General features: G+C 41.8%; 1 protein-coding gene across 1 annotated transcript in view; it reads right to left on the bottom strand.

The window, feature by feature from the left end:
* The window catches only part of emilin1b (elastin microfibril interfacer 1b), a 36706-nt gene that overhangs the window by 4909 nt on the left and 16644 nt on the right, over positions 1-15153 (bottom strand). Inside the window, exons 2-10 of the mRNA XM_019858079.1 lie at positions 12267-12392; positions 11167-11393; positions 10727-10944; positions 10199-10372; positions 9112-10125; positions 8284-8587; positions 7144-7389; positions 6811-7059; positions 6458-6649 (exon numbers count right to left, since the gene is read on the bottom strand). Coding sequence (XP_019713638.1) covers positions 6458-6649; positions 6811-7059; positions 7144-7389; positions 8284-8587; positions 9112-10125; positions 10199-10372; positions 10727-10944; positions 11167-11393; positions 12267-12392 — 2750 coding nt within the window. The remainder of the gene's footprint in view (positions 1-6457; positions 6650-6810; positions 7060-7143; positions 7390-8283; positions 8588-9111; positions 10126-10198; positions 10373-10726; positions 10945-11166; positions 11394-12266; positions 12393-15153) is intronic.

Here is a 15153-nt window from a genome sequence, read left to right as displayed (position 1 = left end):
AAATTGTGTGATATGAAATATTCCAATTCATGTTTTATTTATATAGATTTATATTTATGTTTTGGTCATAGCACAATACCGCTTTTATTGTCCATAGAGGGCAAAAATACAAAGAAAAAAATAAGAACTATATGTGTATGTATAGCATTGATGCCACTGAACATGTCGAGTGGTTGAAAGTAAAATAAATATTCAGGAATAATACTTTTACAATTTTTGTAAAATTGTATGTTGCGTTATATAAACTTATTTACATCGACTGCAGCATATGGGTTTAATTAAAAGCTCACTAAATTTGATAACAGATACACCAAAACCTAAATCAGTGAAGCTACCTACTGAGCCATCCCACCGCCAGTCGAAAGCACAAAAACATCCATCCATTTTCTAATCTGCTGCTTATCCTCATGAGGTTCGCGAGTGTGCTAGAGCCTGTTTCAGCTGTTTTCGGACAGTAGGCGGGTGACACCCTGAACCGGTTGCCAGCCAATCACAGGGCATACAGAGACGAACAACTATCCGCGCTCAGACTCACACCGAGGGGTAATTTAGAGTGTCCAATCAACCTACCATGCATGTTTTTGGTTATGTGGGAGGAAACCGGAGTGCCTGGAGAAAATCCACGCAGGCACGGGGAGAACATGCAAACTCCATACAGGGAGGCCGGAGCCGGAATCGAACCCTGCAACTCTGCACTGTGAGGCGGATGTGCTAACCAATCGAGCAAAAATACAGAAAAACTAAAATCAAGTTTCATGTTGAGTCAGAAGCCAAAGAACACCAATTTGTTTTAAGGCGTGTTTCAAAGACGGGCAGCGAGGGAGCTTGCCGAACATTCAACAGGGGGGCCATTCCAAAAGAGGGACCACCAACGGAAAAGGCTCGATCCCCTTTGGTTCTCCGCTTAGTCCTTGTTACCTCATAGCATCTGGTCCGTAGACCTGAGAAACCGGGCAGGTGTGTATTTTGTATACAGCAGTGGTTGTTTTAAAGTGCTCTATAAATACAGTTGAGTTGAGTGTTGTGGTGGAGGAATTCAGAGTGGGGCGAGTCCATTGAAATATTTGAAAACAAATATTCAAATCTGAAAAAGAACTCTAAAGTGTATAGGGATCCAGTGAAGGGATGCCAGAGTAGAAGTTATGTGAGCCCTTTTTCGAGTACCAGTCAAGAGGCGAGCAACAGCATTCTGGACCAAGTTTGAAACAAGTCCGACTTTGTATTCAAGACCATCAATTTTAACCCAACTAATTTTGTACACCGCTTTTGAAGAGATCTTTTCCGGCGAGTCACTGGTGACCGGTCTCATCTGTGAGAGAAAATGGCTTCATGGGCCCAAGTTCATTTCATTTCAGTGTCAGTGTGTTCCAGTGATCAGCAAGGAGGAGAGGAGGAATATATCTTGGAGTGGTTTATCCCAACGTGGGCAAGTGCAGTAATCTAACACTCTGTGAGTTAATCTAACACAAGTTGATCAACTCTGTGAAATATCTACTCTGAACATCATTTAAATGTTAAAATTACACTTTGGGGGTTAAAATGAACTCCCACAAATTTTACTCTGGAATTTTAACAATCCAATTTTTGCTGTGTAACTACATTTAATTGCTATTGTTCATTCTTAAAGGTTTTCAACAGACTGTCCTGGAAAGATCAGAGAAAGTACACCTTATAATTTTCAGTTTTTAATTGACTGAGAGAAGGTTGAATATAATTTTCAAAAATGTCTTTCTAGTCTAATCTCATTGCATCCTGTACGTTTGGCTCAAGCCGAACGATAGCCAGTGGTGAAACACAACTCCCTTCCAAGTGGATCCTGCAAGACTTGGCCAAACTATGGTTGGAATTGCACACCCGCAGATAACAACATGGTGTGGCTAAATAGAATGACAAACTATTCCCTTTTAAGCGTGTCATAAATTTGGAATGAGCTGAAGTCAACAGTGAAAGCCCTGTAAACACCCTTGGAGTTAATTGAGAACAGACCATGTTTAAAGTGAATCAGACGTTTATAGCCAAACAGGCAGTTGAGACCGAATGTGTTGTTGGACAGTGCAGCCAGAACAGGAGGTGAACAACAGAAAGTGACAGTTTTGAGAAAATTCTTTGAGATTTGACCATGTGATTTATGTGCTCTTTTTTTAGGTGTCCAACCTGGCCATAATGTGCAGACAAATTGTCTGGGTATTTTATTTGATATACAGTATATACAACAATACAGTATATCAAGCTCTCTGGCTACAGGACAAATATGGACACCGTGAGAGTTCTTTAAAACCAAAAGACCACACACCGCTCACCTTGACAAATTTCAGACAATATTGAGATGGTCACATGTTGCCTGCACTTTCCCGCAGAGGAATGTGGTGAATAACCACATTCCTGAATACTCCAGAAAGAGGATACAAATCAGAGCATTTCACGTGTGTTTGCAAAGTGGATGACCAGTTTTTGTTTTTTTTAAATTTCCGTCTGTTTTTCTATAGGTATGCTAGGTGAGTATTTATTAGGGCTGCATACGAATTTGTAGTGACTCGAAGTGAGCAACAAACAGACTGCTAAAAACAAACGAGAAATCCGAATTTGCGGATTTGAGTTGGTCAAAGCACATTGTCGCGTTTTTCTGGGTGGCAACACTCATCTCAGTCTGCCTGACGTATTACAGCGTTGCCGAATGAATCAGGCAAAGTATTTATTTTGAACGCAGTCCAAAAAATGATGGCTTGCTCTGTTTGCTTTTACTCGAAGAGTCATCAGAGCACTGAATTGATGTCGTTACAACAGAGCAGCTTGAAGGAGTGTGTGTGAGTGGCTTTGTTGTCAAGCAGTGGAATGATTCATGATGGTTGCAGCCAATTGGAGCAGCTGACCCTTTGGTTCCCCATATATTTTCAACAATAAATTCTTACCACAGGTTAACCAATGGGCAGCCCATTGTGGTTAAGTGAGTCGCACTGTTGCCTCAAGCAAGATGTTCTCACAGCTTTTCTGTGTGAGTTTCGCATGTTCTCTAGGTTGTTAGAACTCACAGTTACGAATTTGTGGTGACTCGAAGTGAGCAACAAACAGACTGCTAAAAACAAACGAGAAATCCGAATTTGCGGATTTGAGTTGGTCAAAGCACATTGTCGCGTTTTTCTGGGTGGCAACACTCATCTCAGTCTGCCTGACGTATTACAGCGTTGCCGAATGAATCAGGCAAAGTATTTATTTTGAACGCAGTCCAAAAAATGATGGCTTGCTCTGTTTGCTTTTACTCGAAGAGTCATCAGAGCACTGAATTGATGTCGTTACAACAGAGCAGCTTGAAGGAGTGTGTGTGAGTGGCTTTGTTGTCAAGCAGTGGAATGATTCATGATGGTTGCAGCCAATTGGAGCAGCTGACCCTTTGGTTCCCCATATATTTTCAACAATAAATTCTTACCACAGGTTAACCAATGGGCAGCCCATTGTGGTTAAGTGAGTCGCACTGTTGCCTCAAGCAAGATGTTCTCACAGCTTTTCTGTGTGAGTTTCGCATGTTCTCTAGGTTGTTAGAACTCACAGTAAAAAAAAAAAAAAAAAACAAGTATATGTTCGGCAACTGAGCACCCAGCCTCTCACCCTTTGTGACCCAGCAGTGAGTCTGGCAGACAGTAACCACTGGATGTGGCTGAGATAATGGCAGAATAAGAAATCCTAGCATTAACCTAATTTATGAGGGAAATTTTGGTGAAGAGACCAGTTCTAAAACTTATTTGAAGTTTTTGATGGAACTCTTTTAATATAAGATATAGCTGAATTGGATAAGACACCAGTCAACAGCGAGTTCAGTTACTGTGTGAATATCACTAGGCTTTTGCCGATTCAAATGTGAATCTTTCAAGGCGAATTGTATGGCCAATGAAAAACTGTTGAAACAACTAAGAAAAACAAAAAAACTACAGAGTTGGTGATGATTGCTTTGAAGGGTAATGCATGCAGAGGGAAGTAGAAAAAACTTTGTTGAACAATGAACTAAGAAAAAAAAAGGAACGAGGAAAACAAGCGTGCAAATCAGAATTTCAAAGCAAAACAGAAGAATCAGAATTAGAGGGTTGGCTAAATGAGAAAACAAGAAACAAAATAATGGGAAAAACAAAAACAAAATAAGACCACAATAAAGACACTGGATAAAAGAGTGATGATAGAGGAACACATCATTAATTCTGGGCCATATTCTCCCATGTACGTAAATCAGAAAAGGCACGCAGCTGTCTACTCAAATCTGTCATTTGTGTACCCTCATGCCAGGTATGCACTCTGGATGGAGTAACCCAAAGATGTGGCCATTCCCTGGAGGGGCTTTTGTGTTCTGTATGAAATAAATCCAATCAAAGTAATTTTATCGGAATACCGTGCTTATGACCGAACGCATGTATGAAGATCCATTCATAAAAAAGGGATAGCTCAGCTGTTCCCAAGCTTCCTTGCGACACGGACCTTAAAGTACAAAGTATTTGACAACCAACATGGAAGCAAATAAGAACAAATTACTCAATACCTCAGTCACCATTGTGCCACTGCGAATGTAAGATGCGACTGCGATTGCTGTAATAATGGGAGCTCTCCACATTAAAAAAAAAAAAAAAACAAAGCGGTCTGCTAGCACCATATTTGAAGCAGAGGCCGCCACCCCCTTCCCAAAAGTTATATTTTGTCAATTGATATGATATAATGCCGACAAATTTGAATTGCTGTGGGCGTAATATAGTGGGGACACATTCCAGCCGTTGAGTAGTCAGTGAGCATTTGGGGCCAGGCGTGTGCCGCAACGTCAGCATGAGTCAGACAGGCGGTTAACCAGATCGAAAATGTTTCACCTTCAAAAATGTTTCACAAGAAGAAAGGCTCTTAAATCTTTGGTAGAATGCGGTCTAGGCAGGATTTGACAGGGAGCACACGATTTAAGGTTTGCTCCACTCAGAGTGCATACGTTTCGTAAAAGTGCATAAGTGATACATTCAAGTCAATGAGAGCATCTCCACCACCAAAAAAGTGTGCATCTGTGCACCTTTTCTGACTTGAGCCTACAGAAGAATATACCCCTATGAATATCCCGAAGAATATACCCCTATGCACGTAGAGGAAAGGTGTACAAGCCAGACACGTAAGAAGAAAAAAAAGACTTAACGTGCAAACAGGAGAAATGGCCTGCTATGAAAAGTTGATGCAACATGAAGCAATTACCGTATTTTCTGCACTATAAGGCACCTCGGATGATAAGGTGCACCTTCAATGAATGGCCTATTTTAAAACAGTTTTCCTATACAGAGCGCACTGGTGCATAGAAGCTCCAATAGTGGCTACGGTTACGCGATGCATCCACTAGATCAGGGGTGTCCAAACTCGGTCCTCAAGAGCCGCTATCCTGCCTGTTTTCCAGCTCTGCCAGAGCCAACAAACTTGATTAAAATAATCAGGATCGTTCTAATGCTGCTTCAGAGGTGGCTGATGAGCTGATCATATGAATCAGGTGTGTTGCAGCCGGGAGAGATGGAAAAAAGGCAGGACGGCAGCCCTCCAGGCTCGGAGCTGGACATGGCTGCACGAGATGGAGCTACGCTAAAGGGAATACAATACAATACAATACAGCTTTATTGATATAAAGCCTTCACAATTGCTGCAACTGTAAGAAAGCCATGAGAACTGGTCACAAACATAAACATGAAACATGTCAAGAAAAATGGCATTCCAAAACAATAAATGAAAGACAAAAGTTATGAAGACAACTGATTGAACAAAAAGGCACACAAACCTTGTGGGCTCACATCCACGAGGAACTAAATATCCTTAGAAGTCTTGCTTGTCTCCTTCTTCCTTCATTTAGTCAGTAGTTAATTATGCTTGTGGGATTATCTTCATTTCATAATGGCTGCACAGAGCTCACAAAGTAGTTTGAGTGTGTGTTGGCGAATGCACATGTCGATGAGTGTCGGGCAAAACCCTTTTCGGTTACAATTGCTTCCTGCTAATAATCACCACTAGATGGCGTAGAGACACTAACAGGGAAACAACTCAATGGGGAATATAAAGAGACTGTGACACCATAAATAAGGCGCATCGGATGAAAGGGAGCACTGTTGGTTTTTGGGAAAAATGAATGCTTGTAGGTGCGACGTATAGTGCGGAAAATACGGGACTACTTTTTGCCTTAACAAATGTTGATCAGAACGAATCCTGAGCAGTTACTGTAACAGTGTTGTCAAATATTTCTGCCGATTTTGAGTAAACATCAATTTGTGAGCACCTGAGGTTCCGTTGATTTTCTAGATCTGTTCCTCATACTGTATTCAGTACCCTGAGGTAAGATCGGTTGAGAATTGATGCTATTTATTCCTTTGGAATAGAAACGATTCAATGAGGATATTTTATGATTTTGTCTTCCAGAACCTAGTCAGCAAGACTGATCGTGTTTGTATTAAAAAAAGAATCCTACCAGTCAGGGTGAGCTCTGAGAAGCTCTGCATTTCTTTCAAGACATGATTCAGGCTGGAGTTGAGGTTCTTTATCCGGCCCTGAACATCATCCTGGTTCTTCTGAACAAAGTCGAGGATCCCTCCATGATCAATCACTGTGTTGTTGAGACCCGAAAAACACGTCCATAAGCTAGATACATGTTGGTTAAGTCCTGAAAGTGGGGGACAACAGCGGAAAGAGCATCACAAAACAATTGTTACAAAATATACTTTGAAGAGAATGTCTCAGTTTTATCGAAACTTCCATCAGCAAGTGTCGCCAATCTAACTACTCCAGCAAGTGCAGAAGAGAAAGAAATGATGATGCCATTACCTTCCTTGATCTTGTGGATGGAGTCATAGACTCCGTCCAACCTTCCACAGACTCCTTCAAGTTTGGATAGCCTCTTCTCTAGCCCATCGCTGGATCTCTTACAGTCTCCAATTTCGACCAGCATCGTGCTCTCATAGCGTCTGAAATCTCGGTCCATCCCATCCAACCGGTCCCGACTTTCCTCAATGTGTTCGGTCACCTCCTGTTGTATTTTATCCAGTTCGGAGATAATTTTATCCTTTGTATTTCCTGTCAATTGTTAGAGAATTAGAGGGTCACAGCATGTTTTCAGAAAGAATGTGTGCTGAGTCAGTTTGATTAAGCTGAGCTTACCCAGGTCAGTGATGACACTGCCATGTTTCTGTACAGTGTGTTCAAGACCCTTGAGGGTATCGTTTATAGAGCTGAAGGTCAGGATGACTTCAGACAATTCACCCTGCAGCGTCTTCATCTGGTTGTTGTTAAGGGCCCCGCCGATCACACTGTGACCATCTAAAGGTCGCTCAGCGTCCAAATTTGGTCCATCTCCCCTGGTACCTCCATTTGTACCGGTTGAACCCGTGCTACCAGAACCGTCACCTAAACAGTAAAGAAAGTGAATACTAAGGTAGAAAAATCTTTACGTTTTTTTTTCTTATTCCTGTTGTTTCAAAACATCTGGTGCAAAAGTTTCCATCAAATAGAAAGTTAAAAATAACATAGCTGGGCACCCTGTCAGTACTGACGAAAGGTCAATCAGTTCGTCATTGATGGTCGTCCATTTTACTGGTGAATGTTGATAAACTTCCAAAAAACTGACGATATAGTTATTAAAAGTTGTGAAATGTAAATGCCATCTCAATGGCTTGTGATGATGGCTTGCTGCATATCTGTGGATCAAATGTGAGACTGAAAAACTATTTTGAGGAGTGATTTCTCAGCACACTGTGGCCTACTGGTAAGCACATCCATGTGTGGAGTTTGCATGGTCTCTTCTGCGTGGGTTTTCTCCGGGTACTCAGGTTACTTCCCACATTCCAAAACCATGCATGGTAGGTTAACTGATCCCTCTAAATTTTTCCTCGGTGTGAATGTGAGTGTGAGTGTGAATGATTGTTTGTCTATGTGTGCGCCATGTGATTGGCAACCAGTTCAGGGTGTACCCTGCCTACTGCCCAAGGTCAGTTGGTATAGGCTCCTGCACACATGTGAGGCTCGTGTCAATAAGCGGTTCGAATAATGGATGGATGATGGATGGACGCTTGGGCATTGACAGACAAGTACCGCATGGCCAATCAGAGTGTTATGCTTATTCTCTTCTAACATCTCAGCATTTGCACATTTTACAGTGTATAGTCAACCCCCCTCCATTGCGGGGGTTATGTTCCAAATCACCCCCACAATAAGTGAAATCCGTGATATAGAAATACTGTACACCATAGAAATACTTCCAAGGCATTTGTCAACACATTTCGACATTACATGACACCTTACATTTATTGATGCAACGTGTGACATCCCCTTGCAGAAGACGAACTTCATCTTGCAGGTGAGAGCACATCTGCTTGCAAGCACCTCCAGAGTCCACACTCAACTGAAGTCGGTTGATGTGGTTCTGCAGGCGGCCCAGAGCATCCTTGGAATGATTCCGCAGCTTCCGCAACTCATCCTCGACTCTCCCACAGATTTCGCAGTCTTGCCCAAGTAACTCCACCTCTGTCACAATGCGGTTGAAGTGTTCACCGTGGTCCCCAGTCAAAGCCTTGATCTTGCGAATGTCATGACTCAGGTCCACAACCTAAGATATGAACATTTACATGTTAATATTTATACTCGCAATTATAGCAACATCTGAATTGCGATTGTGTTTTTTTTTTGTTTGTTTTTTTTTTGCAAAAGATATTTACAAGATGTACCCCTTCTCACATCTTTGATTTGATTATAATTTACTATAATGTCGCTGTCGTGTGAAAAACACGAGTGCACATTTTGGCATTAAAAAACAACTACGTTCACAGGGTGTTCGTGTTTTGGACATCCCATTAACACTTTCATGCACCCTGTAACCTGATAACATGATAAGCTGCCCACTGTAGTAACCGCTGTCCCTGAAAGTGTTAATGTGACAATGTTTAGAAAATTACAAAAATGGACATTCAGGTACGTGTTTGTCATCACAGGACAGCGACGATAAGTGAGGTGAGATAGAACCAGAACCCAGGGCTATGAATAGAACACTGGCAACAACTGAGAGTTTTTGAAAGTCGTTTTTTTTCAAATGGCTGTAGGGTAATGTTAAATTGTTTGTGGACTTGGAATTACCTTATCATTAAGAGAGTCTCCAGACACAGACAGGTCTTTGAGTTTTGTGTTAAAATGTCTTATTTGATCCTCATTGGCAATCACTCTCCATTCCAGTGATTTCCTTGTGGAATTATCTTTTTCTCCTCCTATTCCTGGTAATCTTCCTCCTCCCACAGTCTCACTAATTCCTTCATCTACACCAGTGCCACCACTGCTTCCACCAATGCTACCTTGACTTCCACCAGTGCCACCTCTGCCACCACTTGTGCCACCTCTGGTCCCACCAGTGTCCCTGCCACCACCAGCAGTGTCACCGCGGCCTCCACCATTGATAGTAGTCCCCCCTCCTCTTCCGACTTCCCCTCCTGCTATCATGCCTCTACAGCCACACTCCTCCAGTTTCATGTTCAGGAGGGAGGTTCTGTTTTCTAGCTTTGATAGTGTCTTGTCATGTTCATTCACCCTTTGCTTCACAAGCCCTACATCCAGCTCCACATCTGTAATCCTGAAGGCCTGATCATCAAAGCGGTCCAGGAACACAGTCCGAAGGTCACCAAGTTCTCCGTGGAAGTAGTCCTTTAAATCATTTTCCAAATATGCACAGCTTTGTTCAGTTTGCTCCATAGTCCCATTGACCCGTCGTTCCAAATCCTTCAGTCTATTATTTAGTTTATCCTCAGTCACCACTCCATCCCCACTACTACCCCTTCTTCCACCTTCAGCACCAATCTCCCCTCCTCTGAAGCCGCCATCCTTATTACGGTTGTCACGTCCTCCCTTAAGCTCTTTGTTCAGGCGGTTGTGCAGGACATCAAAGCTTTCGGCCGCTGAGCTAATCTTGCGCTCAGCATCTGTGACGCGGTTTCGGAGGTCATTGATGGTGTCACAGCATCTCTTTGAGCTTGCTAGTTCCCTCCGCAATCCATCAATTTCCTGTCGATAACGAACATCCATTACATTAAGCTGCTTCTCCAGGGCCCGAATTCTTTCCTGGTCTTCCTGCTGTTGCCTGTGCAGGTCCTTCACACCAGCCTAAAAGAATGTACAAAAGTGAACGCATATTTCTGTGACAATAGGTGTGATGATGAAAATAGAACACTAATACCTGACAAGAGGAACATGATAGTGAAACCCTTCTCTCAAGCTCTTCAAGGATCTCCTCCTTCAGTGAGTTCAGACTTTTTCCATTCGTAGTTCCTCCTGGAAGACCTCCTTCCAGATCGTTTCCTTTTCCATTTACCAGATGATTGTTGATACTTACAAGGGTTTTATCATGAGCCTAATACAAAATAAAACAATCTGAATTTTTTTTTTCTTTTTTTGACAGAAAAATAAGCAAAGCAAAGACTAATCCAGTGCGGGTATGAAACCATGGTCCTAAGAGAACTTCTGAAAATGAACATGTTAAAAGTCGCTCAGTTGATCGGAAATGGGAGGGGTGGAGGTGTTTTTAAAAAAGTCAGGAATTTGGGATGCTCTCCATTGTTGCTCTCACTCCACATATTATGAAAGAAACGCAAACATGACCAAGATTTGACATTGCACTGTACTGTGTTCGATCACATGGAAATTTCTGTGACATTGCTATTTATAATAGCCTTAATAGGAGTAATAATGTAAATGCTGACGTCACCTGTGTGCGATTGTCAAGTTGATCCAGTTTGGTCTGAATGCTGTGGATTGTCTCTTTAATCTCTGGTTGAGCTGCATCAGCAGGGTTTCTTGCTCCGGAGGATATACCAGCATTGATACCAGATTTGTCAGTGATGGTAGATTGCAAGTCCTCAATAGTCTTAGTCAGGGTGTGGATCTTTTCCTCCAGCTGTCTCATCTTTTCATTATCGACCCTTCCTGGAGAAGAACCAAACAGCAACTTCATTGTTTGTCTTCACATGGCAACAGAGGAAAGCCAAGAAAAGATCATTCAACAGGACACAAAAGATAACTAACGTTACATTTGCTTTGAGTTTTCGTATATGATTCAATTGACCTGGTTTCCTCATGTGTCCTATCAAACCTGGTTCCTGTCAAGTGGTTGCACCATTGTGGTAATAAACATAATAATGGACTGACCACTGTGTCCTCCATTCTGTCCAACGCCAGTGTTGATGCCTCCTTGTCCGGTGCTCATCCCACTTCCTCCATGTCCTGGCTGGAGCTGAGGCCTGTTGGTGCTTCCTGTCCCACCAACTGGACCGTTGCGACAGTTGTCACCACTGTAACCCTGGCAACACTTCCACTCCATCTGCGTCACCATTTTATAAGCTATTTTGTACCTGGGCCTCATGTAGGTACGATAGCTATAAAGACAGATATCAGAAAAATGAAAAAAAAAAAAGGAAATTACCATTCAAACTAATCAAACATTCTTTTAACAATTTCAATACATTGGTATAAAACATGGCTAAATCGGACCACTGTTGAATTGTACGATTAGTTTTGTTATGTTTTGCTTGGGAGTGGAATGGTAGAAACAGAACAGAACAGTCATTAGCACAGACATCCGAGGTTCGATTCCGGGCTCCGGCCTTCCTGTGTGGAGTTTACATGCTCTCCCCGTGCCCACGTGGGTTTTCTCCGGGTACTCCGATTTTCTTCCACATTCCAAAACATGCAAGGTAGGTGAATGGAACACTCAAATTTTTTCCTAGGTGTGACTGTGAGCAAGCAACTTTTCTTATCTGTAAATAACTGGTCAGCATTCAATGGTACAAACAGTTAGATACATTTTAGCACTGTTAGATGTCAAATTCCCATTACATAGGGCCAACTGTTTTTTTTTTCCCTTCAGGAATTTCTTCCTTCAGTGACAGACATGGCTATGACGATGACTCAACAAGTGGCACTCTGGTTTCTAATTTAAGTCCTGTCTTGAGAGGAAAAAAATGCTGTAAAGATGTTTGAAATGAGCTCTCCGCCAACCAGGTCATTTGAAAACAGAGAGTGACACTTGATTGCATCAGATTGTGAAGCTGCAGACACAACTCACAAATACCAGACAATTAAAATGGAAAGCAGGCATTTGAGAACAGCAGATGTTAAAGTAATTGAGCAGTTTGCGTCGGATTTTCACCAAGGTCATCTGGACAGTGACACAATGCAATATTCACACCCAATGTGAGTCAACAGGAGAGAATAAAAAAAAGTTTCGATTTGGAGAGTATAGTACTCACACAACCACGCGGCTGCACTGACCGCTGCCCCAAGCACAAGGATGGTAGTCTGGTTTCACGTATGTCTCCACTCCATCTTCAACGACACAACTTACTGTCTTTGTTCCCACATACGCGCACCAATTCCTGGGGAACGCACACATTTTGAGGTCTCAGTGGAGCTGTCCATTGTCAATGTAACCGTTTCACAACAAATCAATGTTCCCAAGAAATGTTTCAAACACAACTAGACTTATTTATAAACGCTTGCATTTACTTCAACTACATGTTGGCCGAATTGACTACCGCTTCTACTCTCTCTCCTGCTTGCTGGCTTGGGGAGGGGGCTAGGCAACGATGACTGAATTGTGAATTCACTGTTTGGATTGTAAACCGACTGACCAAGACAAGATCTGAGGTGGATCACCTCCTCGGAGCCACTGTGTCGACTTCAACTGGGTGGAGATCCACTTCAGGCATCTTCTGCAGCACTTCATCTGATCAAATTGACTTTTACACTATTTTAATTAATATTGCATACATTATGTGTTAAATGTTGGCCACTCAGCATCCATTGCAGCCTGGTTATCCTGGAAGGGGGATTCCCCCACTTGCGGCCCCTTCTCATTTGTCCTCAGATTAAAACATTTTTTTTTTCCTTGCCCTCTTGGTGGTTAGGGAATGTCGTTAATATTTGTCAACTGTAATGTGAAGCCCTTTGGAACTTTTCTCTGATTTAGGGCTAGATAAATAAATTTGACTTGACTTCTTCTCCCTTATTGTTTTGCTGTTGTCACCCACATTTGAATAAGCATTCCTGCTTAACAAGACAGGCGTGGCACTTGTGAAGAGCAACTTGTGGCTTTTCAAGTTTATAACCATGCTCTTTTTTTTTCTTTTTACTTTTATTATGAAAAAAATTAAGGTTGGAAATTCAATAGTTGTCATCCATGTTGTAAGATTCCTGTTTAAAACTCAGATGGCGGGAGGAATCGACTACACTACTATATGGCCTTGTCAGCCCTGTGGACGGCTCAGCTCTATTCAGTGCTTTTCTTTTTAATATCTTAAAACAGTTTTTGGAAGATGTACAATACAATACAATACAATACATCCTGATTTATATAGCGCTTTCACAACAGCGGCGGCTGTAACAAAGTGCTGAACAAAACAGTTAACATTAAGTGAAATAATAAACACAACACAAAACATAAAACACGGACAGTCGTGCAGTCCCAACCACTTTTCCCTCACACGCTTTGTTGTTTGAAGCAGTTTATATACGATTAAGATGATAGAACTTAATTCTAGCAGAAAATTCGGTTTGAACTCCAATTTCTAATCACGTTTCGGCGGTGTTCAACTTTGTAGGTTCTACCGGATCAAGGCAAGGAATCTATTTCCAATTTCGATATTGCTTTGCATAACAAAAGCACTTCCTGGGCATTTATTTATATATATTTTTAGCAGCTCAAAAATTGACAGTGCTTTATGATTAGGCATAGAAAAAAAGGACACTCCATTTGGCATGCTAAACCTATACAATGTTGATAGTCCTTCATTGGTATAAAAGTGAAGGCAGAGTGGCATGCCAAGACACCTGACATATGGCTTTGCATCTTCTGTTCTATTTGGTATGGAAGGACTCTTTCTAATTCATTTTTCCAAAGTATGTCAAACATACCCACAGTTCATTTGCGTCGCGACCCAGTCATTAAAAGTGGCAATGTCAAATGCTATTATAAGTTAAAGCACATTTTTGAACAGATAGCAGCTTAAGTCTCAACTGAAATTCCAGAAAATAGGTGCAAAGCCCAGGATGATCACCCAAACCCGGATCCTGTCTCATTTATTCACTGACTAATCGGATATGCTATCCTAGCAAAATGACGCCGCATATAAGGAACCATTGTAGGGCCAGCTGAATGTGAGACCTCTGACGTGTGGATCAATGCTCGGCTATTACTTTATGGGAGGAATTTCAAGAAAGACAAGAATATGTTCTGCGAGGACCTGTTAGGTATCACTCTCAAGCCATTAGCAAAGCTAAAAGAGAGAGAAAAAAGAGGAAGTAACGCTTATTTTTGTATTTCTAAAATCAATGTCTTTAATTTAAAGGGGACATGTAAAATTTACTTTTTTCATGTTTATATACGGAGTTGCCAAGCCTTATCGTCAGCTCTCAGGAACATTCTGAAGAATTTTGATTTTGTCAGGAACATTTGCTCCTCAGCCAAAACAAACACACATGACCAGATATAATACAAACAGCACTATTTTTTTTTAATTTGACCTACAATTATTAAATTAACTTCAATTATATATTGACAGGCGGCCCGGTAGTCCAGTGGTTAGCACGTCGACTTCACAGTGCAGAGGTACTCCGGTTTCCTCCCACATTCCAAAAACATGCATGGTCGGCTGGTTGGACACTCGAAATTGTCCCTAGGTGTGAATGTGAGCATGGATGGTTGTTCGTCTCTGTGTGCCCTGCGATTGGCTGGCAACCGATTCAGGGTGTCCCCCGCCTACTGCCCGAAGACAGCTGGGACAGGCTCCAGCACCCCCCGCGACCCTAGTGAGGATCAAGCGGTTCGGGAAATGAATGAATGAATGAATGAATATATATTGACAGTATGATGACCTATATTTCAACAAGATTTTAACACGAGCTGATTTAGTGCTGTGCAATATGGGCAAAAGTTTGTTTCCAGGAAAAAGTAATTTCATATGGTGCATAAGCAATATAGCAGCAATTCAAAATTTGAATCGCAGGTGAATGGCGTTGCAACGTTGCAGATATAATGGGAAAACAGTAACAGCATGATCTTTTGCAACAAAAATCACATTTCTGGGACCAAGCAAGCTCTAACCATTTTTAAACAATTAACTCTCTCTCTCTCTCTCT

Source organism: Hippocampus comes, unplaced genomic scaffold, assembly GCF_001891065.2.
Source record: "Hippocampus comes isolate QL1 unplaced genomic scaffold, H_comes_QL1_v1.1 scaffold178, whole genome shotgun sequence".
Classification (NCBI taxonomy): Eukaryota; Metazoa; Chordata; class Actinopteri; order Syngnathiformes; family Syngnathidae; genus Hippocampus; species Hippocampus comes.
The sequence above is the reverse complement of the archived record's forward strand: the minus strand, read 5'-3'. Positions and strand labels throughout refer to the sequence as shown.